The sequence below is a fragment of the Scyliorhinus torazame genome, chromosome 1 (genome assembly GCF_047496885.1).
Source record: "Scyliorhinus torazame isolate Kashiwa2021f chromosome 1, sScyTor2.1, whole genome shotgun sequence".
Lineage (NCBI taxonomy): Eukaryota > Metazoa > Chordata > Chondrichthyes > Carcharhiniformes > Scyliorhinidae > Scyliorhinus > Scyliorhinus torazame.
In genome coordinates, this window is record NC_092707.1 from 235,084,451 (window position 1) to 235,109,604 (window position 25,154).

General features: G+C 46.6%; 1 protein-coding gene across 1 annotated transcript in view; it reads right to left on the bottom strand.

Annotated features, from left to right (window-relative positions):
- LOC140419577 (protein unc-93 homolog A-like) overlaps nucleotides 1-25,154 on the bottom strand; it is a 193,758-nt gene that overhangs the window by 56,616 nt on the left and 111,988 nt on the right. The window contains exons 3-4 of the mRNA XM_072503503.1: nucleotides 18,386-18,615; nucleotides 654-788 (exon numbers count right to left, since the gene is read on the bottom strand). Coding sequence (XP_072359604.1) covers nucleotides 654-788; nucleotides 18,386-18,615 — 365 coding nt within the window. The remainder of the gene's footprint in view (nucleotides 1-653; nucleotides 789-18,385; nucleotides 18,616-25,154) is intronic.

Consider the following 25,154-nt stretch of genomic DNA (forward strand, 5'->3'; position numbering starts at 1 on the left):
TAACAAGCATGTCTTTCGGAACTTGTGGGAGGAAACCAGAGCACCCAGAGAAAACCCACGCAGACACGGGGAGAACGTGCAGGCTCCGCACAGACAATGGCCCAAGCCGGGAATCGAACCTGGGACACTGGCGCTGCGAAGCAACATTGCTAACCACTGTGTTACCGTGCTGCCCAGAATAACCACTGTGTTACCGTGCTGCCCAGAATAGAGTCGGAATCATCCAAAGTCTCTGATATAAATCAGAGTTTCATATGATGCCAGGTGCAGGGTAATTGCCCAATGGAAGTTAAACTTCTAGTATGAAGTAAAATGAGAAGAATCTCGAGGTTTACAGTGAAGCCAATGCAAGCTGGAAAAACATCACTTCATCTTCTGAATAAGCATGTTGCAGTAGCTTTCCTGGTGGCGTGGGGTGGATTCAATGGGAAGTCCCATTGATAGCAGCGGGACCAAAAGATCCTACAACTGACCAATGGTGGGTCATCTTCCGCACCGAGAAACCTGCCGCGCACAGGGAGGCCAGAGAATCTCACCACATAATAATGTTTCTCTCTCCACAGATGCTGCCAGACCTGCTAAGTTTACCCAGTATTTTCTGCTTTTATTTGAGATTTACACTGTTAGATTTACTTCAAATAATTTTTACTTACCAGTATAAATTCCTGAGAGGGTGTGGATTGTGGACATTGAATGCTGAGCAGACGTTACATTGCGATTTACCATCGGGTCATTTTGTGGGCAATTGTTGGGTCCACAGTATGCTAAAATATCGTCAGTGATGTTAGCTGAAACCGAAGAATGTGATTGACTGGATGCCAGAGCACAAATTCAAATTTTGTTGCAGGATCCGGACTTTCTTTGTTATTACATCATTGCATATTGACAAGAGAGCATCAGCAATTTTGAATATGTTCATTAGACTTATCTACATAAATTACAAATACAGTCACAGTTTACACCTCATGTATCGTCATAGAAGTTAAATTAATATTGTGAAGCACATATGACTTTCTGATGTGTTCATTTCTTTGAATGCTTCTTTGCAACGCAAGAAGCAATTGTACCTAGAATCTGGCTTCAGTATAACCTTAATTGACTGAATGCAATTAAAGCTATCAGTGAATAGAACTAGAGTTAGCAACTTTAGCCAAAATTACAGCCAAGGGCTTTGATATTGCAGAGAAATGCAGCTGTGCCTGAAAGTACAGAATTGATGCTGGGACATCATTCTATTGGACAAGGCATGCAGCCAGTGCTTTGTGTACTGCTTATTAGTCATGGAAGTGCTTGGAGTGTTGGGAAATTGGGTGTCCCTGACGTCACTTAAATTAACCAGCTCCTTCGAAAGAAGCTGCAAACTGGCCACAAATAGAAAGGAATGCTTGTGAAGATTGAAATGACAACAGAATCTGGGGATTGGATGTTTCAGCTTTCCAATGCCACATTGGAGGTCCTAATCCAAGCAGCGGACAAGACTTGGGCGATACCGTTTGCTCGGGGTGAGGGCAGAAGGAGAAAGCCTGAGAGAAAGCAGCGCGAGAGACTGACAGGTTAAAACAGTGTAAGGGAATGGCAAAGATTCTGGTGTGAGTATTAAATGCCACCTGGAGCGAAAACTCTTCTACCTCAGTAGCCTCCATGCCAAAACTAAACTGACCACCATGGGCACACATGGTCTACAGATTACAGATGACTGCAGTGCCATTACTCGTTTTGCACCATATTTGCAAGCCTCTTGATCTCTTTAATTCTAAAACCAAGTTCATATATCAACCCACACCTGGTCATGACGAATGTGATATAAAATAGTGACTTTAGAGATATTAGTTACTGTAATGTAGAGATAGGCCAGTCTCATCCTGGTGAGTTCACAGACAAAGGATTTCAGACCGCATGGCAAAGCAAAGGAAGAGGTGTGTCCACCAAAGGAGGAGAAAAGGATGCTGGGTAATAGGGGCCAGAGGAAGGGATTGGAAGTGAGCCAATTAGAGTGTATGGATAGGTCAGGAGGGGTATAGGATGACCTATGGGAATCGTGTATGTGAAACTTGATGCCAGTTGTGTGAGTAGTAGAGATCCCCTTGTCCTACAGACTCACTTGATTCCGGAGGTGTACGAAGCAAGATGTGCTTTGTACTTGCTGTGAATTGAGAAAGACTTGCAAGTCAAATAAAATAACTAATGCTGTACCTGCAAATCCATCTCGACTTTTATTGAGGCCAAACTGACGGGTAAAGAAATTTGGGATTTCTCATTTGGTGCCGAAAACCCGGGATTTCTCAAGACGGTTCTGACCAACTGCAAAATCAGAATTAGACTGATTATGAACAGGAGGATGGGAAAAAGGGGCCCACAATGTACAGCTGGAAAATGACCGCGCATTGATTTTTCCCCTCTTCTTATCGTCTGATTAGTCTGGTCACTCGCGGTTGGTACGGAAAGATCAAAGGTCAGTCTGGGGATTAGAAATTTAATTGATGGGATTTCATATTGTTGATTCGGCTTGGGTTAGGTTTTGGGTTGATGGGACATCTAAAACGATGATTCAATTCCAAGTATAAGTGTTTTTAAGGCTGATGTGACTTCAGTAGATGGAGGTTCAGTTAAGTAAGTGTTTTTAAGGCTGATGTGACTTCAGTAGATGAAGGTTCAGTTAAGTAAGTGTTTTTAAGGCTGATGTGACTTCAGTAGATGAAGGTTCAGTTCGATAAGTGTTTTTAAATCTGAAGATGATTCAATTCCATGTGTGAGTGTTTTAAATCTATAGTTGATTAAGCTAAAATTGTACCCTTGGACTGTAGTGGCGAAAAACGCAGTTCTGAGGACTAGTTGAGATTATGGGGAATTCCTTGGATAGCACAAATGATCCAGGCATGCCACTGCAAATATTATGCGATATGTATCCGGATAAAGCAAAAGATTTCAGGAAAATGTCAGCAACGTTAAGGAGTAAAATGGGGGATGAATGGCCACTAGGGGGCACCAAAGACCTAGAGATTATTAAGAAAATTCAGGGACACATCTGGAAAATGAGTCAAAGTATGAAAGCAAAAGAATTAATTGGATTATGGAGACAATATTGTCAAGAGGAAAGAGATAGGATCATGTTATCAAGTTGGCAGGACAATGCCCTTAAAATGGGAATTCCAATTAGTGAACAGGGTAACCAAAAAACATTACAGGTCTTGAAAAAGGAATGTGCATTCAAAAAACGCGCAAGTAAAGACAGGAAAGGCTCGGGTCAAACAAAAGATGGGCTACGTAGTTCAATGGCTGGCCTTGAATTGACAGAAAATGATCAATTCGATGATTTAAAAATGTCAGTAAAAGTTCCGACTGCACCTGTAGCATTGTCTGCACTAATTCCAGAACCACCAGAGTATAATAATTTATATCCAGTCACTGCTCCCCAGATTCCAGTCATGCCAGTAACTCCAGCCCTTTTGGTTGATAGCGTGGGTCCCGATTTACCATCTTCACGATCAGTAGGGGAAGAGGAGCTCTGTTCCGCAAGCCCAGTTAGCTCTAGGACCCGATCTCGGACAGCGAGAGAAGGGCTTGATCCTAACCAGAAACAATTAAGCATACCACCTAAATCCCTCCAGACCAAGGGGAAACCGCAAATTTCGAGAACAAAGGGAGATGCCACAGATGATTTTGAAGAGAAAGAACTCCCTCTAGTGACAGGGAGGGACGTCGAAGTCTTGGAAGAACCAGAGGAAATAGCTAGAGTGCCCCCTGGTGAGACTCGGAGACAGTTGCTGATTAGGAAGATACCAAACCCTGCGTTGAATAGCACATTTCAAAAGCCCATAAATATTTCTGCTATCTTAGACCTAAAACCTAAGAAGATTGAAGAGCCAGAGGAATTTCTGGAACGTTTTAATGAAATCTAACGTGGGCAGTCAGGCGACTTGCCATATCAAAATGGTCAGAATTCCCCTCAATATTGTGCTATGTTAATGCATTGCCTACCACCTACCACACTGCTGTGAAATGTAATAACATGAATTGGACAGAGAACGACCCTTCCCAGATGGCAAGGGCAGTCAGATTTTATTGGAAGGAGGGTGTAGGCCAGGAAGGAGGCTCAGTTACAAAGGTTAAGACTGAGTATGTAATGAAAAAGGATGATCTGCGACCCCAACAAGCGGCAGAAATGGTAGCTTACCAGCTGGAGCCCCAATATTGTGACGTTGGGTGGGTGGATCAGCGAGGGGGAGGATATCAAACCCACCCAAAGGGACCCTCAGCTCCTTTTTATGGCCCACCATATGCATCAACAGCTTTACAACCGCCGCCCCCTCTGAGGGGCCATTGGTCTACTGAGAGAAGAGGACGGGGCCGATATAGAGGGAGCAATGCATGTTATAATTGCAGCCGTGCAGATCACTGGCAACAGGAATGCTCCTTTAAAAGACAGGCAGCAGAAGGAGATTATCCGACCGGAAGGAGGGGGTACCCACCAAGGGGAGGACAGACGAGATACACTGACTTCTCCCAGGCAAACCCTTTCCCAACACAGGATTGACTAGCTAATTTAGTCATAAGGACTCTCCAATCGGACAGGGAACCTATTATCTCTCTGCAGATAGGAGATCAACATCACTCATTTGTAATCGACACTGGAGCAGCCATGTCTTCTGTGCAATCAGAACTTCGACTACAATTATCCGACCACACGCAGCAATTGTCGGGGTTCCAAGGACAGGTGTGTGAGTATCCTATTTCTGAACCTGTGACAGTCACTTACGAGAATAAGTCTGCAGATCATCAGTTTGTAGTGACTACTGGATTGGACTGTAACTTGTTGGCTCGAGATTTACTGTGTATCTTCCAGCTACAGCTAGAGTGCGGAGATGAAGGGGTAATGGTTAAATCATGGAGGATGAGGCAACATTGCTATATTTCTATCACCCCCCAGTGGTGGACGTTAGACATTGAACATTCACTGCATCACGTTACCCTGGCCTATGACAGAACTGGACAAAACAGGGAGTTGGAGGACAAATACCGGCCATTAATTGGGACCGAATGGCCAGTCAAGGTTACAGCCACAGTCACGGGAAAAGAAGGTACAGCCGATTTTGTTACAATACCACCACATTTATGGCCACAGTCAGCTTTGGTAAGCCCTCATATTACACGTCAGGTCCACGACCAGTACCATGCCAGGGATCTGGGGCAAATGGTAAGGAGGGCAGTGGATCATTCGGATCCAACAGAGTACGCACTTCAAGTCATGCCGGATGGCACTGCCATAAAATATTTTGAGGTCCCTGAAAAGATTAACACTCGACTGCAGCATCACTGGGGACATGATGTTTTGGAATATGTCAATCCACAGGTCTGGGTGGAATACCCATCACAAGTGGGGAAGACAAATGTTACACCTATTAAGGTAATGATTAAGGATCATGTAAAGTAACCTTCCATTGGGCAATACCCCCTGAAATCCCAAGCTGCTCCGTCTATAGACAAATTAATTCAAGAGCTGTTGCAACAGGGTATTTTGGTCCCTTGCCAATCAGAATGTAACACCCCCATACTTGCTGTGCCTAAACCAGCCAAACCAGACCAGTACCGGTTGGTGTAGGATTTACGTTCAATCAATGCCATTGTACAGCCGTTACATGCTCTCGTCCCTAACCCTGCCCACATACTGGCTCAAATTCCAGCTCAAGCCCGGGTCTTCGCCATAATTGACCTTCAGCACACCTTCTTTGCCCTCCCACTTGCAACTGAAAGCCAATATTTGTTTGCCTTCACTTACAATGGACAGCAGTATACCTGGACCCGACTGCCACAGGGGTTCGTCAACTCACCTACACTCTTCTCCAGATGTCTGCAGACCCAACTCCAGGCCTTGACATTGGAGCATGGTTCCACTCTAGTGCAGTATGTAGATGACATATTGGTAGCAAGTCCTGACGAGCCCAGTAATAGGGATGATGTGATCCAATTATTAAACCACCTATCCTCGTTGGGTTATGTTGTCTCACAATCAAAGGTCTTGGTGGCTCAGAGAAAGGTTAAGTTCTTAGGAGTTTTACTTACAGCCACATAAAGAAGTCTCGAACCCAGTAGGATTGAACCAATATGCCAATTCCCCACCCCTACAATAGCCAAGGAGGTTCGTCATTGGCTGGGTATGGTGAATTATTGTCGGCAGTGGATACCAAACATCGCTGTCTATACAAAGCTGCTGACGCCTTACACGAGTGAAGAGGGGAACTTTACTCTCACCACCGAGGCACTCGAGGCCTTCCGTTGCCTGAAGCAGGCCTTGTTACAAGCACCGGCCCTCAGTAGGCCCCTATACGACCGACCATTCCAGATATACTGTACTGTTCTGGAAGGATGTTCAACAGCGGTACTCACCCAGCAACGTGGGGACAAGCACCGGCCCGTAGCATATTACTCTTCCAAACTCGACCCAGTGGCGTTGGGACACCCTGTTTGCACCCAGATTTTGGCAGCGATATACAATAGTTTGCAGGCTGCTGCCAATATCACTCTCCAACAGGATATTACGGTATATAGCTCCCACTCGGTAATCGCACTATTGGGGCAACTGCAGACTCAGCATCTTACTGCAGCTCGTCAGAATAGGTATGAGATATACCTTTTGAACAATCCACGTCTGACATTTAAATACTGTACCACTATCAATCCAGCCTGTTTTCTTAGCGGTCCCCCTGTCCATGAGGACGCACCTGGTCACGACTGTTTAGCCTTGATTCAGGAAACTACCACAATAAGGGACGATCTGAGTGATATTCCGTTAGAACAACCTGACATGATTATGTAGGTTGATGGCAGTGCATTAGTAAGCCCCACTGGCCGGAGATTGTCCGGTTATGCAATCGTAGAACAGGATGGTCTGATTCTAGAAGCGGCAGCTTTCCAGACCCCTTACTCAGCCCAACAAGCCAAACTTTTTGCCCTCACCCGTGCATGTATACTTGGGGTAGATCGTCGGGTAAATATTTACACTGACTCCCGATATGCTTTCGGGGTAGTTCATGACTTCGGACAACTCTGGAAGAATAGGGGATTCCTTACCTCGGCAGGAACAGAAATATCCCACCGGGGTTTAGTTAATGACCTACTGCAGGCCCTTCTTATGCCCGCGCAGATTTCCGTTATTAAATGCGCTGCCCACACAAATGGTAAGACCCCAGTTGACGTTGGTAATGAACAAGCAGATTGTGCAGCGCGGACAGCCGCGCAAATTCAGCAAGTGATGGTGCCTAAAATGTTAAGTCAGACTAAACGATCTACTATAAATATGTCTGCTTCTGACAAGTCAATGCCAACCATCCAAGACGTCATAAGGTTACAGGAGGACGCTCCTGAGAATGATAAACAAATGTGGAAACGGTTAGGTTGTACATATGATTCTGTTTCCTCTTTATGGACCACGCCAGCACATCAGACTTGTATGTCTGATGTACTGGCTTTATGGGTCATCAAATGTGTACACTTTGCAACTCATTGTGGGGCTCGGGGGACTAGTGATTTGTTGCTGGACACTTGGTGGCACCCTAAAATGCAGGGGTTGGCCCAGAGTATCAGTAATCGGTGTTTGATTTGTCAGCAATATAACACCGGAAAAGGTATCCCTTGTGGGATGGGGCAAACCCCGTTGCCCAGTGGTCCCTTTGAGACGCTCCAAATGGATTACATTGAGTTGGAAAGGTGTCAATGTTATAAATATGTTTTGGTCATTGTGGATGTGTTCAGCAGATGGGTCGAGGCGTATCCGACTATCGATAATAAAGCTGCTACTGTGGTTAAAGTTTTGATGCGGGAAATCATTCCCCGGTACGGTATACCTGCTCAGTTAAGTTCTGATAAAGGGCCTCATTTTATTGGACAAATTAACAAGGAGTTTTGCTCCCAGTTGGGCATACGCCAGCAGTTACACTGTGCTTACAGACCGCAGGCGGCCGGGTTGGTTGAGAGACACAATCAGACCCTCAAAATTAAATTGGCTAAATTAAGAGCAGACACGGGACTGACATGGCTTAAGTTGCTCCCCGTTGCCCTCTTCCAGCTGCGGGTTACACCTGCAGGACCCACCCGGCTCTCTCCTGCCGAGATTCTTTATGGCAGGCCTCTTAGAACTCCCTGGGGCCTGCATGCTTCCAGACTGGTTCAGTTTCACCAGATGACTGAAGAGATGACCACCTATGTTCTAGCCCTCACGCAGGTGCTCAAAGAGCTCCATGGCCAGGTCCGCGCGGCTCACCAGCCATCGCCCCCAGTACCTAGCTCACTTTCAGTCCAGCCCGGCAGTTATGTCAAGGTCAAAAATTGGACTAGGAAGGGGTCGGAGCCGCGATGGGACGGGCCCTTCCAAGTTCTTCTTACCACCCCCACAGCAGTTAAAGTGGAGGGGCGAAGTGTTTGGGTCCACTTCCATCACTGTAAATTGGGCCCATCTCCATTACTGTAAAAGGTCGGTTACTAACCTGCCTCCCTTCTCCGGTGCCATTTTACAGGTGTGGAATATGATGGGGTGGCTACGCACCGCCTGTGTGATCTACAGCCTTGCCTCGCTTGGAGTGTTATTGGCGACGGACATGGAAAAGGGGAATATTATCTACATTTGTAACCCCATCCAATCTACAAGGATATTTCATCTGTGCAAAGGTGATGTTCTTCGCTGCCCCCATATACGAGGACATGGTATCGACTCATGGAAGGTCGTCAAAGTTAAGGAGAATGCAGGACTCATGAAGCAATTGCACCGGTCCCGGCGATGGGAAGGGAACATTATATGGACATTGCCTTGTTTTTGGAGTACATGTAAATTTGATTTTGGATGTGTTAAGATTGGTGCGATAAAGGTAACATCAGGCCGTCAGGAGAGCGTAGGAAGAGGCTGTGAGAGAGAGAGAGGGACTAGAGAGAGGACGGGGCGTGTGAGAAGGAAAGTACAGCTAGAACGTAGGTTATCGGGAGATACACTTAATTTAGTTAAAGGCCAAACTGAGGAAAACCCGGGTAGTATGAATCTCTTCTACCAGATTTACCACCGCTTGTATGGCCATGGACGGGTTATCTGCTACCCGAACCCCGCAGCGGTGTCTAGGTTATTTTCTGTTTCACCGCTTTGGGGCACTCCCCAAACGGTGGTTCATTGTCAGCGTTCCGAGCCACCGCCCTAGCAAGTCACTCTTCCTTACGATCTGGGTTCAGCACCACCGGCTATTTGCCTTCCCCTTCCTCGGGATAATTCCCACTCACAGTATGATAGGCTGCAACGGTGGAGGGCGTATATACCTAGCCACTTCACTCCCAATAGGGATTCCCAGTCGTGCGAGAATTGTTTCAGCAGTGAAGGATACGGCTGTTTGCTGGTCGAGGTGGAAACGAATATAACATGTCTGTTCCCCACCTGTACGGACAGGAGGTGCCATATCACCCAGGCGTCTGGCCAATGCGTTTGTTACAACACCACTTGCGTTCCATTGAACGCCGGCCTCCAGCTCCTTTGTGGCTGGGCGAATGTCTCTCATATCACGGTTGGGACTAGGGCTTTCCGCATCGCTAGGCGGCCCAGATGGGCGTTTCGAAGCTGGATAAACTGGGCTACTGGGGGATCCTTACGCAACCAATATACTGATTGTGATGCTAGCCTGCACACGGAGCAAGGATACTACTTTTTATTTAATGGCACAGCGACCAATGTTTTGTCACCCCCATTTCCCCGCCAAATTGCTATTGGGACTCTAGTCCCTACCACAGACCCCTGCCCTTCGGCGTGGAAGCTGCATAATCAGTTAGCACGCCGGGCAGTCTCAGCTGAATTTTGCGAGTACTGGAAAAAACCTCAGGTTCTCGCACCCAACCGGGGCCACTCAGCCGGATGGGGGATTCTGAGCGTATTGACACTGGGAGGTGTGGGGGGTTCCTTGGCTGTCAGCGATAGGAATTATTTTATTTGTGGCCTTACCATCTTGGGAAATGAAACCTTGGGAGCCCTCGGGGCAATAACCAAGGAATTGTCTCAGCTACGGTTGTTTGCAATGCAGAACCGGTATGCTCTTGACTATCTTCTGGCCCGTGAGGGTGGGGTATGCACCATAGTACAGGGCAAGTGTACCATGGGAGTTCAGGACTTGACCGCTAACATCACTAAATTTATGGATCACATACGGGATCACCTGGACGGAATGCAGGATCCTGGCTCTTGGGGTAACTGGGGATTTGGAGGTTGGAAGGACTGGTTGATAAAGATGGCCATGTATTTAGTGGTGGCTATCGGCTGCATCTTTGTGGGCCTGGCCATCCTTAAATGTGTGATGGGTAGAATGCGGGGTGCACTGGAACAGATCAACGCCCCTAAAACCTTAGCTGTCAAAATCCATGAGGGTGCAGCAGATGATGGGGGGCTATGCCAGGAATTGGAAATGCAGCGACGGATCCTTTTAGATGAGGGACTGTAGCTATGGATTGGATAGTTCGGTTATCACGGAATGATAATAGGAGGGAATGACGAATGTGATATAAAATAGTTACTTTAGAGATATTAGTTACTGTAATGTAGAGATAGGCCAGTCTCATCCTGGTGAGTTCACAGACAAAGGATTTCAGACCGCATGACAAATCAAAGGAAGAGGTGTGTCCACCAAAGGAGGAGAAAAGGATGCTGGGTAATAGGGGCCAGAGGAAGGGATTGGAAGTGAGCCAATTAGAGTGTATGGATAGGTCAGGAGGGGTATAGGATGACCTATGGGAATCGTGTATGTGAAACTTGATGCCAGTTGTGTGAGTAGTAGAGATCCCTTTGTCCTACAGACTCACTTGATTCCGAAGGTGTACGAAGCAAGATGTGCTTTGTACTTGCTGTGAATTGAGAAAGACTTGCAAGTCAAATAAAATAACTAATGCTGTACCTGCAAATCCATCTCGACTTTTATTGAGGCCAGACTGACGGGTAAATAAATTTGGGATTTGTCAGTCAGTCCAATATTTCACCTCCAATATATATTGATAGAGAGAGTCAGGAATATGTTGAGCACTTCCCATACCTTGGCATTCATTTTTCTCAAAAGACCAAAACTACATCGGCTCAACACCCTCAGCCTTCTACATACTAAAGCAATGAATAAAGACCTCCACAAGTCAACAAAAGTCTTAGGGCACGATGTAACAGAAAGATTTCTAAGTGTCATTTGTGGTGGGTTTTGCTTGAAGTATCCACCGCTATCTAATGATACTTAGGGTGTTATTCTCCCAAAAAGGAACAAAGTCCCCTAGCGAGCACATTTAGCCGCGTGTTTCCTGCCGCTCTCACAGTGCTGAGAAACGCAGGGCTAATCAACTTAACTTGCATTGAATAAGGGGCCTGAATGGGAATGTGTGGCCGAGGCTGCACATAGCCTAGTCTTGTACAGTGGGGAGTTCCACGCGCCTGAACTCCCAATTGTAGCGAGAGATCAGGGCATCATTTTTCAATGGCGTCCCGATCTTCGAGGCCCCCAAAACAATACCCGACCTTCTCCCCAGTCCAAACACATAATGGGAGGATTGTCGAGTCCCCCCTGCAACCCCCTGCACCCACCCCCCAACACCCACACAGGGCAACTGTAGCCCAATAGCATGCGCAACACTTTGGCAGTGCCAACCTGGCACCCTGGCGGTGCCCATCTCACCTGGCAGTGCCATCCGGGCAATTTGGCAGTGCCAGGCTGGCACCCAGGTAGCACTGCCAATGTGCCAGAGAGCATCCATTTGGGGGCCTCCGATCCCCTGGGTGACCTCACGTCTAGCCTCCGTTTGTGGAGATCAGCACTGAACGGCACTCACCCGAGGTCTCCAAGGCGCAGGAGCTAGATCCCACGCCTTGGGTGGATCTCAGGAATGCATATTAGAGTGAGACAGCTAGTCTTTAATTTGCAAATTATCCAGAAAATGATTCCGCCCACAACGCGCAGGCTCACCTCACATCGATCACGCGAGGCTTGGTGAGCCAGGTAGATCCCGGAAGTGCGATCTACTGGTTGCATTTTGCACGCAACTCAACCGGTAGAGCCCGCCCTTAGAATTTTTTTCATCACCTTCGAGCTGAACTCCGAGTTCAGATCGCCATTTTGAAAGGGTGCCCTCATCTCTAAGTAAGCGTGAGTGTGTCCACACCACCCACCTATGGGCAATGTCAGCCCACACACACACACATGGGCATAACCCTACACCCCCAAATGAGGACACCCTATTTTGGGGTTCCTGGGCCCTGTTCAGGCCTCCCGTGCCTCCTGAGAGACACTCTCCCCTCCATGCGTCACCACCCCAACCTCCCAGAGGCCGCTTCTAACATGCCCTGCACACCCTCCCCCAACCTTTTTATCCCCCTCCTCCCTCCTTTCATCAGCATGGCCCCCCTCCTCAGGCCCTGACCCTTGGCAGTTCCATCTGGGCACCTTGGCAGTGCCAGGGTTGCAATGACAAGGTGCCATCTAGGCAGTGCCAATGTTACAGAGGGAGGGCCAAGGGACCACTCTGCACTGTCCCTGGCCCCCCAGGGGCCTCTGATGGCTTGGAAGTTCCCTCAGGTGCCATTTCGCCTGGTCCACATTTGTATGGACCAGTGCTGAACGGCGCCCCGCTGAGGATTCCCTGGGGAAGCCGTTAGAGGCCAGGAGGCCGGTTGATCCCAGGTGAGTATGCCTTAGTTAGGTTTAAGGCCTACTTAAGCAAGTACGGCTTGGTCCCATTAATTCTGGTTGCACCGCCTCGTGGGACTTGGGCAGATCCTCGCGAGGCATAGTGGCTGCCGGGAAGCCTGCAGGAAGCTTGCCCCAGCGTTTACCAGCCACACCGCACTCCCGCTCGGGCATAGCCGGTAGATTGTGCCCCTAATGTACAGAACATTTGTCATCATCAAACTCCTGTACTGCAGTGAGACATGGACTGTGCATCAGCAACACATAAAAGCAGTAGAACATTTTCACCAGTAATGCCTAAACCTCATCCTCTGGATTCATCAAGGTGGCAGTTAATCAAATTGTACTTGAAGCCCTTCTACAAGCAAAACCCCTGCAAATTCAACTTCAGAAGACTACACATCGTCCAAATGGCCGAAAAATGTCTTAAATGGCTAATGTTCCAGGGAGGACCAAAGAAACACTTTAAAGGCGCTCTGAATCTGTCTTTGAAACGAGGCAGAATTGACATTAATAACTGGAAGAAGCTTTCGACCAATCGTTCAAAGTGGTGACAATGTTTCCATCAAGCTGCATCACAATTTGAGTCACAACATCTGAATGATGAAAGCATAAAAGCAAATTATTGTGGATGCTGGAATCTGAAACCAAAGAGAAAATGCTGGAAAATCTCAGCAGGTCTGGCAGCATATGTAGGGAGAGAAAAGAGCTAATGTTTCGAGTCTAGGTGACCCTTTGTCAAAGCTCCGAATGATGAGGCAGACCAGCGGCAGAGAAAGAAAAAATAGGAAGAAAAACATGCACCCATATCCCACTACCTCATTGATATCTTGGCTCATATGCACATAGATCAGTGATTTGAGAATCAGCCTGTTCAGTCACATGAAAACTTAAGGCACAAACCCATGGCCCTGAATAGACATCATCCTCAGATTGAGAGTCAGCCACAACTGCTAACAGGTGCAGATATGGAGTGGTAATCACCGTGTGATGATCAGAGCACCAGTGTGCAGGAAGAGGTGTCAGAAGCAGAGATGTCAGTGTGCAGTCCACCAGATGAAGGACTGTCCTGTGGGTGGCAGATGGGTAACTCGAGGTGGTTAATAGCTGTCCCGAGCACCACACCGCTCCAGCCACCTGGACACCATCTCTGTAGCAGAGCAATCGGAATAGGAGTATGAGGGATTTATGTATTTTGAGGAATCTCACTGTCTTCTGAGATCTCGGTCCCTCAGCCAGATTTTTAAAAAATTCATTTTGTGAGATGTGGGCATCGCTGGTCAGGCCAGCATTTATTGCCCATCCCTAGTTGCCCTTCAGAAGGTGGTGTGAGTTGCCTTCTTGAACCACTACAGTCCTTGAGGTGTATGTATACCCACTGTGCCGTTAAGGAGAGAGTTCCAGGATTTTGCCCCAGCGACAGTGAAGGAACGGCGATATATTTCCAACTCTGTGGTGAGTGACTTGGTGGGATTCCCAGGTGTCTGCTGCTCTTGTCCTAGATGGTAGTGGTCGTGTGTTTGGAATGTGCTGTCTAAGGAACCTTGGTGAGTTCCTGCAGTGCATCTTATAGATGGTAGACACGGCTGCCACTGTTTGTCAGTGGTGGTGGGTTTGACTGTTTGTGGAAGGAGGAGCAATCAAGTGGGCGCTTTGTGCTGGTAAGTGTAGAGCTTCTTGAGTGTTGTGTTAGAATTCCATCACACTCCTGACTTGTGCCTTGTAGATGGTGGACAAGCTTTGGGGGGGTCAGGAGGTGAGTTACTCATCGTAAGGTTCCTAGCCTTTGACTTGCTCTGGTAGCCACAGTATTAATGTGGCTAGTCCAGTTCAGATTTTGATCAATGGTAACCCCCAGGATGTTTATTGTGGGGGATTCAGCGATGGTAATGCCATTGAATGTCTAGAGGTGATGGTTCGATCTTCTCTTGTAGGAGATGGTCATGGCCTGGCACTTGTGTGGTGCAAATGCACCTTTCTACTTGTCAGCCCAAGCCTGGATATTCTCCATGTCTTGCTGCATTTGGACATGGACTGCTTCATTATCTGATGAGTCGCGAATGGTGCTGAACATTGTGCAGTCATCCGCAAACGTCCCACTTCTGACCTTATGATGGAAGAGAGGTCATTGATGAAGCAACTGAAAATGGTTGGGCCTAGGACACTACCCTGAGGAACTCCTACACTGATGTCCTGGAGCTGAGATGATTGATGTCCAACCACCGCAACCATCTTCCTTGGTGCCAGGTATGACTCTAATCAGCAGAGACTTTTCCCCTTGATTCCCATTGACTCCAGTTTAGCTAGGGTTCCTTGAAGCCACACTCGGTCAAATGCTGCCTTGATGTCAAGAACAGATACTCTCACCTCACCTCTGACATTCAGGTCTTTTATCCATGTTTGAACCAAGGCTGTAATGAGGTCAGGAGCTGAGTGACCCTGGCAGAACCCAAACTAAGCATCCATGAGCAGGTTATTGCTGAGCAGCGCTGCTTGATAGCACTGCTGATGACCCCTTCCATCACTTTGCTGATGACGGAGAGTAGACATATAGGGCTGTAATTGGCTGGGTTGGAGTTGCCCTGTTTCTTGTGTACAGGACACACCGTGTCAATTTTCCACTTGTTGGGTAGATGCCAGTGTTGTAGCTGTACTTGAACAACTTGGCTAGGGGTGCGGCAACGGTCTGGAGCACAAGTCTTCAGTCCTATTGCTGGAATATTGTCAGGGCCCAGAGCCTTTGCAGTATATGCTAGCTGCATCCAAGCGAGGATGGCTGTCGCTGCAAAGAAACAGGAAATGCTGTCACAGGGAAAGCCCCAAGTCCCTGCAGGATGAGGCCAACCAAAATAATCAGCACAGTCACAGAGCCAAAGAAAAGAGCACCCTGCTTCCACTTCCTCTGAGGCATCAAGGGAGGCACTACACATTGTGATGTTCAGGTAAGTGTAGTTGTGTGGATAATGATGTGGATTATGTATGTAGTGAAACAACCCACATGTGTGAAAATGAAAAATGAGCAATATGGGGATTTTAATTGTATGATTTACAAAATATGGTACTTTATATGCCGTCAAAAGTCTTTAGTTTATTACCTGACACCTATGCACAGGATTCAGTCGGCCTTCATTCCGCATATGTGGTTGTGCGCAAGATGGGCTACATTTTCCCAACATTTGTCACGGTGTCAGTTTAAGACTATATCTCTCCAGAGGCACATACTGGCTTTCACTCTAGGTTTTTCTGGCACTCAGTGAACTGAGAATCTGGGGGTGTGGTTTGCACTGACATTCTGCCAGGACGTGGCCTGAAGAGCCGGCAAGGCCATCTCCAGAGAGAATGGGGGGAGGGAAGAGGGTGGGGTTCAGTCTTTTAATAATGGCACTCAGACCTCTGCTGAAAATGAACTCCCTATATCCCCCACCCCCCACTGAGGGCTACCCATAAGCATTGGGTGCCCCTCCCCCACCATGCAAGCATTTGGGTACTTCCCCCTACGCCTCACAGGCATTGTTCTCACTGGCATTGGGGCATTCCCCATCTCATCACACATAAAAGGAACCACCCATTGGGGCTCTCCAGGCATGTCGTTCATCACCCGGGGGCTATATCTTCCTGTGCATCCCCAGTGTAGTCTGGGTGGGATGATACATTGAGGGTGGAAGTAGCGGTGTGATGCCTGCTAATGAGATTAAAATATATTATAATTTACGCTAATCAGGCTCACGCCCTTCCTGGGTGTGAACCTGATTGCATCATTGGAGGGGGTCCTGGGAAGATCATGCTCAGAATTCTCAATGGCACAAATCCCGTTTTTGTCCAGCAGCCATTACAAGATTTGTGCCCATGGCTAGCATGGCTGTTAAATCGAGGCCAATGTTTCCAATGCCATCCCCTTGGTCTCTCCACTGCCATCCTCTGCCATCTAGGTCAGCATTTGCACTCTCTGAATGTTCCCATCATGCAAAACACTGTTGTATCAGCAGATTTCTAGCTGTGGCAGCATCCTGCATGGCCTTCTCATCCCGTCAACAGTGATATTGTCTCTGGGGTCCCTCCTGTGGACCTTTATCCTCCCTCTTCTCCCCCTCCTGAAATTCTTTCTTCTCTTCTTCTCCTTGTGTTGCTCCTTATCTGAGGAGAAGTTCTTTTCATCACTGTTCTCCTTGTCCTGTACCAAACCCCTTCTCTTTGCCAAGGTCTGGAGCATGCAACAAGCTACAATAATTCTCGGAAACTTTTAAAGTGCGAATGACCCAATGGTCTGGGCATTAGTGATTCAGTGGATGCACCTGTGATGTGCCATACAGCTTGGCGGTGGTGCCTTGAAATTAGCTGCTAGCAAATATATTTTGGTCACAGTGACCTTCAATGTCACTGGGAATGTATGTTCCTGGTGTCCCCATGGTTGGAGGGCTTCTTGCAGAAGGATGCAAAGCTCAGCCACCACATCTCAAGAAATACACAATCTGCTCCGGCATTGTCTCTCACTCATGTTCAAGAAAGTGATCTGTTGCTGCAGATTCTTTCAGCTTGGTACTACCTCCTTCAACACCTCATTGTAGGTGTCTTACTTCCTCCTTCCCTTGGACCATGCATGTGGTGAATGCTCAAATTCATGATGGCACAGTGGTTAGCACTGCTGCCTTATGGTGCCAGGGACCCAGGTTCGATTCCGACCTCGGGTGACTCTCCGTGTGGAGTTTGCACATCCTCCCGGTGTCTGGGTGGGTTTCTTCCGGGTGCTCCGGTTTCCTCCCACAGTCCAAAGATGTGCAGGTTAGGTGGATTGGCCATGCTAAATTGCCCCTTAGTGTCCAAAAGGTTAGGTGGGGTTACAGGGATAGGGCGTGGAATTGGGCCTAGGTAGGGTGCTCTTTCGGAGGACCAGTGTAGATTCAATGGGCTGAATGGCCTCCTTCTGCACTGTCGGGATTCCATTCTATGACCAAAGATCATTCTATGACCATTGAGCAGATGTGCTTTTTAAGGTTTGCATTTTGCACCACAGGAGACAACATTATTGCTCATCAAGAATAAAGAATTTGCTGCATCCTTTATTATGGCAAATCTGACATCAGCAGATGTATGTGCAGCCTCATGACCCAAGGCCTTTCGGCTCAAGGAAAGGCCACAAGAAAATAACACCATAAGACTATAAGACATAGGAGCAGAATTAGACCACTCGGTCCATTGAGTCTGCTCCGCCAATCAATCATGGCTGATTGAACCATTCAACACAGGGCAGAGAAGAGAAATGCATTTTTCTGCCAAATATTTAAAGATTTCAGCTTTCCCAACTTCATTCTTGCCTCCAATGGGAGACAAAGATCAGCTCCATATCTTTGTGTTGAAAGGAAGAAGGGAAGGATTCTGGGTTATGCCACATGCAAGACCTTCACTTTTGAATTGAATGTTCTCAGATGTCCCTCCAACACTGTTAAATACAAATAAGTAGTATCCATCCCGCTGTACACTGCCATAGCCTAAAAATAACGGACATATTTCAGAAACAACAATCCCACAGAGTATCTGAGCACATTTTCTACGGAAATAAAAGTGGTCATTATGGTCAGTGATGCACAATGCAGTCATACCAAATTCCTTTGGTTACTTCTTTTTAAAAGAGGTGGTATCCTGTTTGTTTTAATAGATAATAGACATTTAGTATATATTCTAGTACTTCCAAACCGATTATGTTTTCTTACCTTTTCCAGAAGTATATTGAAATATTAATGATGACAGTAGATTCCCCCAAACAGCAGACGACTGGAATATAAGGAAGAAAATACCAAAGTAGTGGTTTACTATATTTTCTCCAACCTTATTGTATTTTGTTGCGTATCGATAACCACAAATGGTAAGATAGGTGCATTTAGCAGACCAAAGCGGAGCTCCTCCTGTTCCAAGGATTATTGCAGTGGGAATAAGTGTGTACCTGTAAAAAATAATATTTTCATTTGAAATATATGATTCACCTTTTATGTCTTACTCACTGTCATTAAGATTTAAAAAAATATATATTTGTTTCTTTTAAAATTTACAGTACCCAATTCCCTTTTTACAATTAAGGGGCAATTTATCGTGGCCAATTGACCTACCATTTCTTTGGGTTGTGAGGGTGAGACCCACGCAGACATGGAGAGAATGCGCGTGGAACACGAACAGTGACCCGAGGCCGGGATTGAACTCGGGTCCTTGTGCCATGAATTAACAGGGCTAATCACTGCGCCGCAATGCTGCCCGTTAAGATTCATTTATATGAGTCATATAATCTTCATAAATCACACCAAGGATTGATTAATTAATATTATACTCTATGTAAATTTGGTTTTGCAGAACCTATTTGGCTGGACTACTATATCCTGTGTTTACATGCAATAGTAACTTGTGTTATGGGCCAGGGTTTAGAAAACTCCAAAGTATATCATGGAGATCACCTGACCTACACCTGTTTATAGATTTTGGTTATGAGGAGCGCAAGGGTCTACCTTTCAGGTATTATTCAACAGAGGCCTAAAGCACATTTAATCAAATCAATGTTTATTCTACGAATTCAGTTAACATTTTTATAAACACACACAGTGAGCACTTTTATCAAATACAGACATAACTACCCCCACTCAGCTACAGCACTCTATATAATAATCCTTAATCACTTCCCTTAACTGTTTCAATCAAGTAACAACATCCATAAACCAAAACAGTAGGATTGAATCCCTTCCAGAAAACAGCTTCCAAAATGTATGAATGAAAGTAAACCTCAGAGCCACAGCCAGCTCCCAGTTCAAAAACGAAACTAAAAACCCAGAGCCTCAGCCCAGCTCCACCCACACAATGACATCACTGAAGCCATTTATAATACAAAATATTTCTTAAAGGGACACTCCCATGACACCTCCCCTCAAGAAAAAAAAATAGACCTCCAACTTCAAAGATGGTTTCATTTTTCACCTTTTCACTTTCCTTTAAGAAAAATTGACAATAAATATACTATTTTTAAACAAAAACAAAACAGGCAATCACTAATAGTAATACAGTCCATTTTACTCCCTCTTCATCCACCATCGAACCTGCTTCTCTTCATCATATTCGTGACAAAGTAGCGACTTTCACGTTTTATCATCCTGGCACATGTATAATTTTTAAATGAAAAGGCTATAACAATAAACTCCATCGAAACAGTCTGGCATTGTTATTCCTGAATCGCTCCAAAAACATCAATGGATTATGATCAGTATATATAATTGTTTCAGAAGAATTGCTGGTAACATAAATATGAAAATGTTGCAAAGCCAACACCAAGCTCAAAGTCTCCTTCTCAATCGTTGAATACTTCCTCTGGTAATTATTCAGTTTATATATATACAATCGGCTGCTCTATTCCTTCGTCTTCTTCTTGCAAGAGCACAGCACCTACGCCCACATCACTTACATCGATAGCCACTTTGAGTGGTTTAGTGTAATTTGGGGTGGCCAACACAGGAGCAGTGGTTATCACAGCCTTCAGGCAGTCAAATGCTTGTTGACACTCCGCCGTCCACTGAAATTTGCTACACTGCTTCAGCAAGCCTGTCAGTGGAGCAACCACGCTGTTAAAATTCGGCACAAATTTTCGGTAAAATTCACTCATGCCAAAAAAATCATATTATTTCCCTTTGTGTTGAGGGTATTGGAAACTCCCCAATAACTTTTGTTTTCACATCCCGTGGGACAATTCGACCCTGTCCAATTGTATGACCAAGGAACGTAACTTGGGCTTTCCAAATTCACTTTTGTCTCGGTTTACCACCAAACCCGCCTCCTGAAGTTGATCGAATAACTCCATCATACGCTTCAAATGTTCTTTCCATGTCTGAATAAAAATCACCAGATCGTCTATGTGTACCGCACAATTGGGTAATCCTGAAACTAATTTCTTAGTTAACCGTTGAAATGTGGCTGGGGCGTTTTTCATGCCAAATGGCATAACTTTGAATTGGTCTTTACCACCTGGAGTCACAAAAGCTGAAATCGCCTTTGCCCTTTTGGATAAAGGTACCTGCCTGTAACCATTAAGTAAATCCAGCTAGGCAATGAAAGCTGATTGTCCCACCGTCTCAATGCAGTCCTCCAAGCGTGAGTCAGATAAGAGTCGGGTATTCCACTATTGGAAACCCTGGCTCAACCAAAAGGTTCACTCCCTGCTGAAGTTCCGGACGGAGGCATTCAAGTCTGACAACCCTGACCTATATAAGAAATCCAGGTACGACGTACGGAAAGCCATCAGGGAAGCAAAAAGACAATACCGCATCAAACTAAAGTCCCAGGCCAACGACACTAACCCACAAAGACTATGGCAGGGCCTACACAAGATCACAGGCTATAAAGCAAGGCCAGACGGAATATCTGGGGCTGGAGCATCCCTACTCAATGATCTGCACAAGTTCTATGCTCGCTTTGAGCAGTCAGCCAATGTATCAGTGCCACCTGCCCAACAGCCTTGGACACACCCATATCCACTATTACAGCCGCAGAGAGAAGAGCTGCCTTCTTGAAAGTGAATCCGCAGAAAGTGACGGGCCCCGACAGAGTCCCTGGCGAGCACTCAGAGCCTGCGCAGACCAGCTGGCGAGTGTATTCGCAGATATCTTCACCACCTCACTCCTCATCTCTGAGGTCCCCACCTCCTTCAAGAAGACCACCAGAATACCAGTACCAAAGAAGAACAAGGTAGCCTGTCTCAACGACTACCGACCGGTGGCCCTAACATTTGTTATCATGAAATGCTTTGAGCGGCTAGTCATGAGACGGATCACCGCTATCACCGCAACCGGTCCACAGCAGACGCCATCTCACTGGCTCTGCAATCAACACTCGAACACCTCGACAACAAGGACATCTATGTAAAACTGCTGTTCATACACTGCAGCTCCGCCTTCAACACCATTATCCCAACAAGACTAATGACCAAACTCCGCAATCTTGCACTTGACCCCTCCCTGTGCAGCTGGCTCCTCGACTTCCTCCCCAACAGACCGCAATCTGTCAGGATAGGCAACAGCACCTCCTCCACAATAGTCCTCAACACCAGGGCCCCGCAAGGATGTGTGCTCAGTCCTCTACTGTACTCCCTATACACCCATGGCTGTGTGGCAAGATTTAACTCCAACTCAATCTATAAGTTTGCGGATGATACGACTGTGGTGGGCCGCATCTCAAACAACTATGAATCAGACTACAGGAGGGAGATAAATCACTTGGTTGCATGGTGTACCGAAAACAACCTCTCTCTAAATGCTGGAAAGACCAAGGAACTGATCATCGACTTCAGGAAGCGCAGCACGACACACACTCCCGTCTGCATCAATGGCTCCAAAGTGGAGATGGTCGATAGCTTTAAGTTCCTGGGGGTCACCATCACCAACAGTCTGTCCTGGTCCACTCACATTGATGCAACAGTCAAGAAAGCCCAACAATGTCTCTACTTCGTGCGAAAGCTAAAGAATTTTGGCATGTCTGCATTGACTCTCTCAAGCTTCTACAGATGTGCGATAGAGAGCATCCTATCCGGCTGCATCACCGCCTGGGATGGCAACTGCTCAGTCCAAGATCGCAAGGAATTGCAGACTGTGGTGAACTCAGCCCAAGGCACCACACAAACTTGCCACCCCCACATTGATTCTGTATACACCTCTCGCTGCCTCAGGAAGGCAGTCAGCATTGCCTTCTTCTAGACCCTTCCATCAGGCAGAAGGCACAGAAGTCTGAAGACTCGCACATCCAGACATAGGAACAGCTTCTTCCCCACAGCTACAAGACTCCTCAATGACTCCCCCTCGGACTGATCTGTTCCCTGTAAGAACACTATTCACGATGCCCTGTGCTGCTCTTGCTCATGTATTTGCTTTGTGTGGCCCCTTGTTCCGCACTGTAACCAATCACTGTTTTGTCGATGGATCATTTGTCAATGTTCCCTATTGATTATTCTTTTGTCTACTATGTACATACTGTGTACGTTCCTCGGACGCAGAAAAATACTTTTCACTGTACTTCGGTACATGTGACAATAAATCAAACCAAGATCAAAATCAGTCAATCAAATCAAGAGTCTGCTCTTGTAACTGCATTAACCTTTCTATTGTCCACACACAATTGTTGGGTACCGTCTGGTTTCGGTAACATCACTATAGGTGAGTTCCATTGGCTGCAACCCACTCCAATTATGCTATTTTTAAGCAGACTTTCAATTTCTTTGTTAACCCGTGCCAATTGTAAAGGGTTAAGTCTATATGGATGTTGTTTAATTGGAACAGAATTTTCCACATCTACATCATATATAGCCATTTTAGTACTTCCCAACTTATCTCCACAAACTTGCCCATGTGATATGAATAACTCTTTCAGGTTAGTTAATTTTTCCTCTGGAAGGTAACTTAACAATTTATCCCAATTTTTAAGAACATCCTCGTTATCCAATTTAATTTGAGGAATGTCAAATTCAGAGTCACATGGATTTGGTTCTTCACCTTGAGTTAGAATCACTAAAACCTCCTCCTCTTGCTCTCCTTCCCTTTCAAAGTACCTTTTAAGCATATTCACATGACACACTCGGTGAGTTTTACTTCTATCTGGCATTCTTACCACATAATTCACCTCACTCAATTTCCTTTCTATCCAATAAGGTCCACAAAACCTTGCTTTTAAAGGTTCACTGGTAACAATACTAAAACCTTGGGCGTCATTCTCCGACCCCCCGCCGGGTCGGAGAATGGCCGTTGGCCGCCGTGAATCCCGCCCCCGCCCCCGCCGAAGTCTCCGCTCCCGGAGATTGGGCGGGGGCGAGAATCAGGCCGCGCCGGTTGGCGGGACCCCCCGCTGGATTCTCCGGCCCGGATGGGCCGAAGTCCCACCCAGGAATTGCCTGTCCCGCCGACGTAAATCAAACCTGGTATTTACCGGCGGGACCAGGCGGCGTGGGCGGGCTCCGGGGTCCTGGGGGGGGCGCGGGGCGATCTGACCCCGGGGGGTGCCCCCATGGTGGCCTGGCCCGCGATCGGGGCCCAACGATCCGCGGGTGGGCCTGTGCCGTGGGGGCAGTCTTTCCCTTCCGCCTCCGCTACGGCCTCCACCATGGCGGAGGCGGAAGAGACTCTCCCCACTGCGCATGCGTGGGAAACTGACAGCGGCCGCTGACGCTCCCGCGCATGCGCCGCATTTCCGCGCCAGCTGGCGGGGCAACAAACGCCATTTCCGCCAACTGGCGGGGCGGAAATCCCTCCGGCGTCGGCCTAGCCCCTCAATGTTGGGGCTAGGCCGCCAAAGATGCGGAGACTTCCGCACCTTTGGGCCGGCGCGATGCCCGTCTGATTGGCGCCGGCTTTGGCGCCAGTCGGCGGGCATCCCGCCGTTGGGGGAGAATTTTGCCCCTTATCTCCACTTGCAAAACTAAAAACCTTTGTTTTCTTATCTGCTACCCATTTCATCACATTTTGTGCAACTTTTAAATGTTGTCTAGCCAATTCACCTGCTCTATTTAATCGTTCCCTAAAATTTGACACGTAATCCAATAATGTATTTCAGACTGCTCACTTGCCAATTTCTCCTTAATCAATTTAAATGGTCCTCTTACCTCATGACCAAAAATTAGTTCAAAAGGACTAAATTTGATTGACTCATTAGATGCATCCCTAATTGCAAACAGTATGAATGGAATTCCTTTCTCCCAATCCTCTGGATAATCTTGACAATAAGCCCTCAACATTGTCTTTAACGTCTGATGCCACCGTTCTAACGCTCCCTGCGATTCCGGATGGTAGGCAGTTGATTTAAATTGTTTTAATCCTAAGCTATCCATAACTTCCTTGAATAACCTTGAGGTAAAATTTGATCCTTGATCCGATTGTATATAGTCCATATCAAGTAAAGAATTTAAGTAACTCCTCCACAATTTTTTTAGCTGTAATATTGCGTACTGGAATGGCCTCTGGAAACCTAGTAGACACATCCATTATAGTCAAAACATATTGATTCCCACTTTTTGCTTTAGGAAGCTGTCTGACGCAATCAATTAAGACCCTTGTAAAAGGTTCCTCAAATGCTGGAATGGATATTAAAGGTGCTGGTTTTATCACTGCTTGAGGTTTCCCTATAACTTGACATGTGTGACATGATCTACATCTTTATGTAGTCCAGGCCAATGAAAATGTTTTTGTATTTTAACTTGAGTTTTCCTTACTTCCAAATGACCTCCCACTGGTACCTCATGTGCTACTCGGAACACCTCCTTTCTATACCCTACCGCCAATACCACTTGATGAACTTCTGCCCACTTTTCATCTGCCTGCATATGTAAAGATCTCCATTTTCTCATTAAGACATAATTTTTAAGGTAATAACATTCTGGAAAACACTCAGATTCCTCTTCCATGTATGCTTTCTGATACATCCGTTTTATTTCTGATTCTTTCTGTTGTAACTCCGCCAATTTTCCTGAAC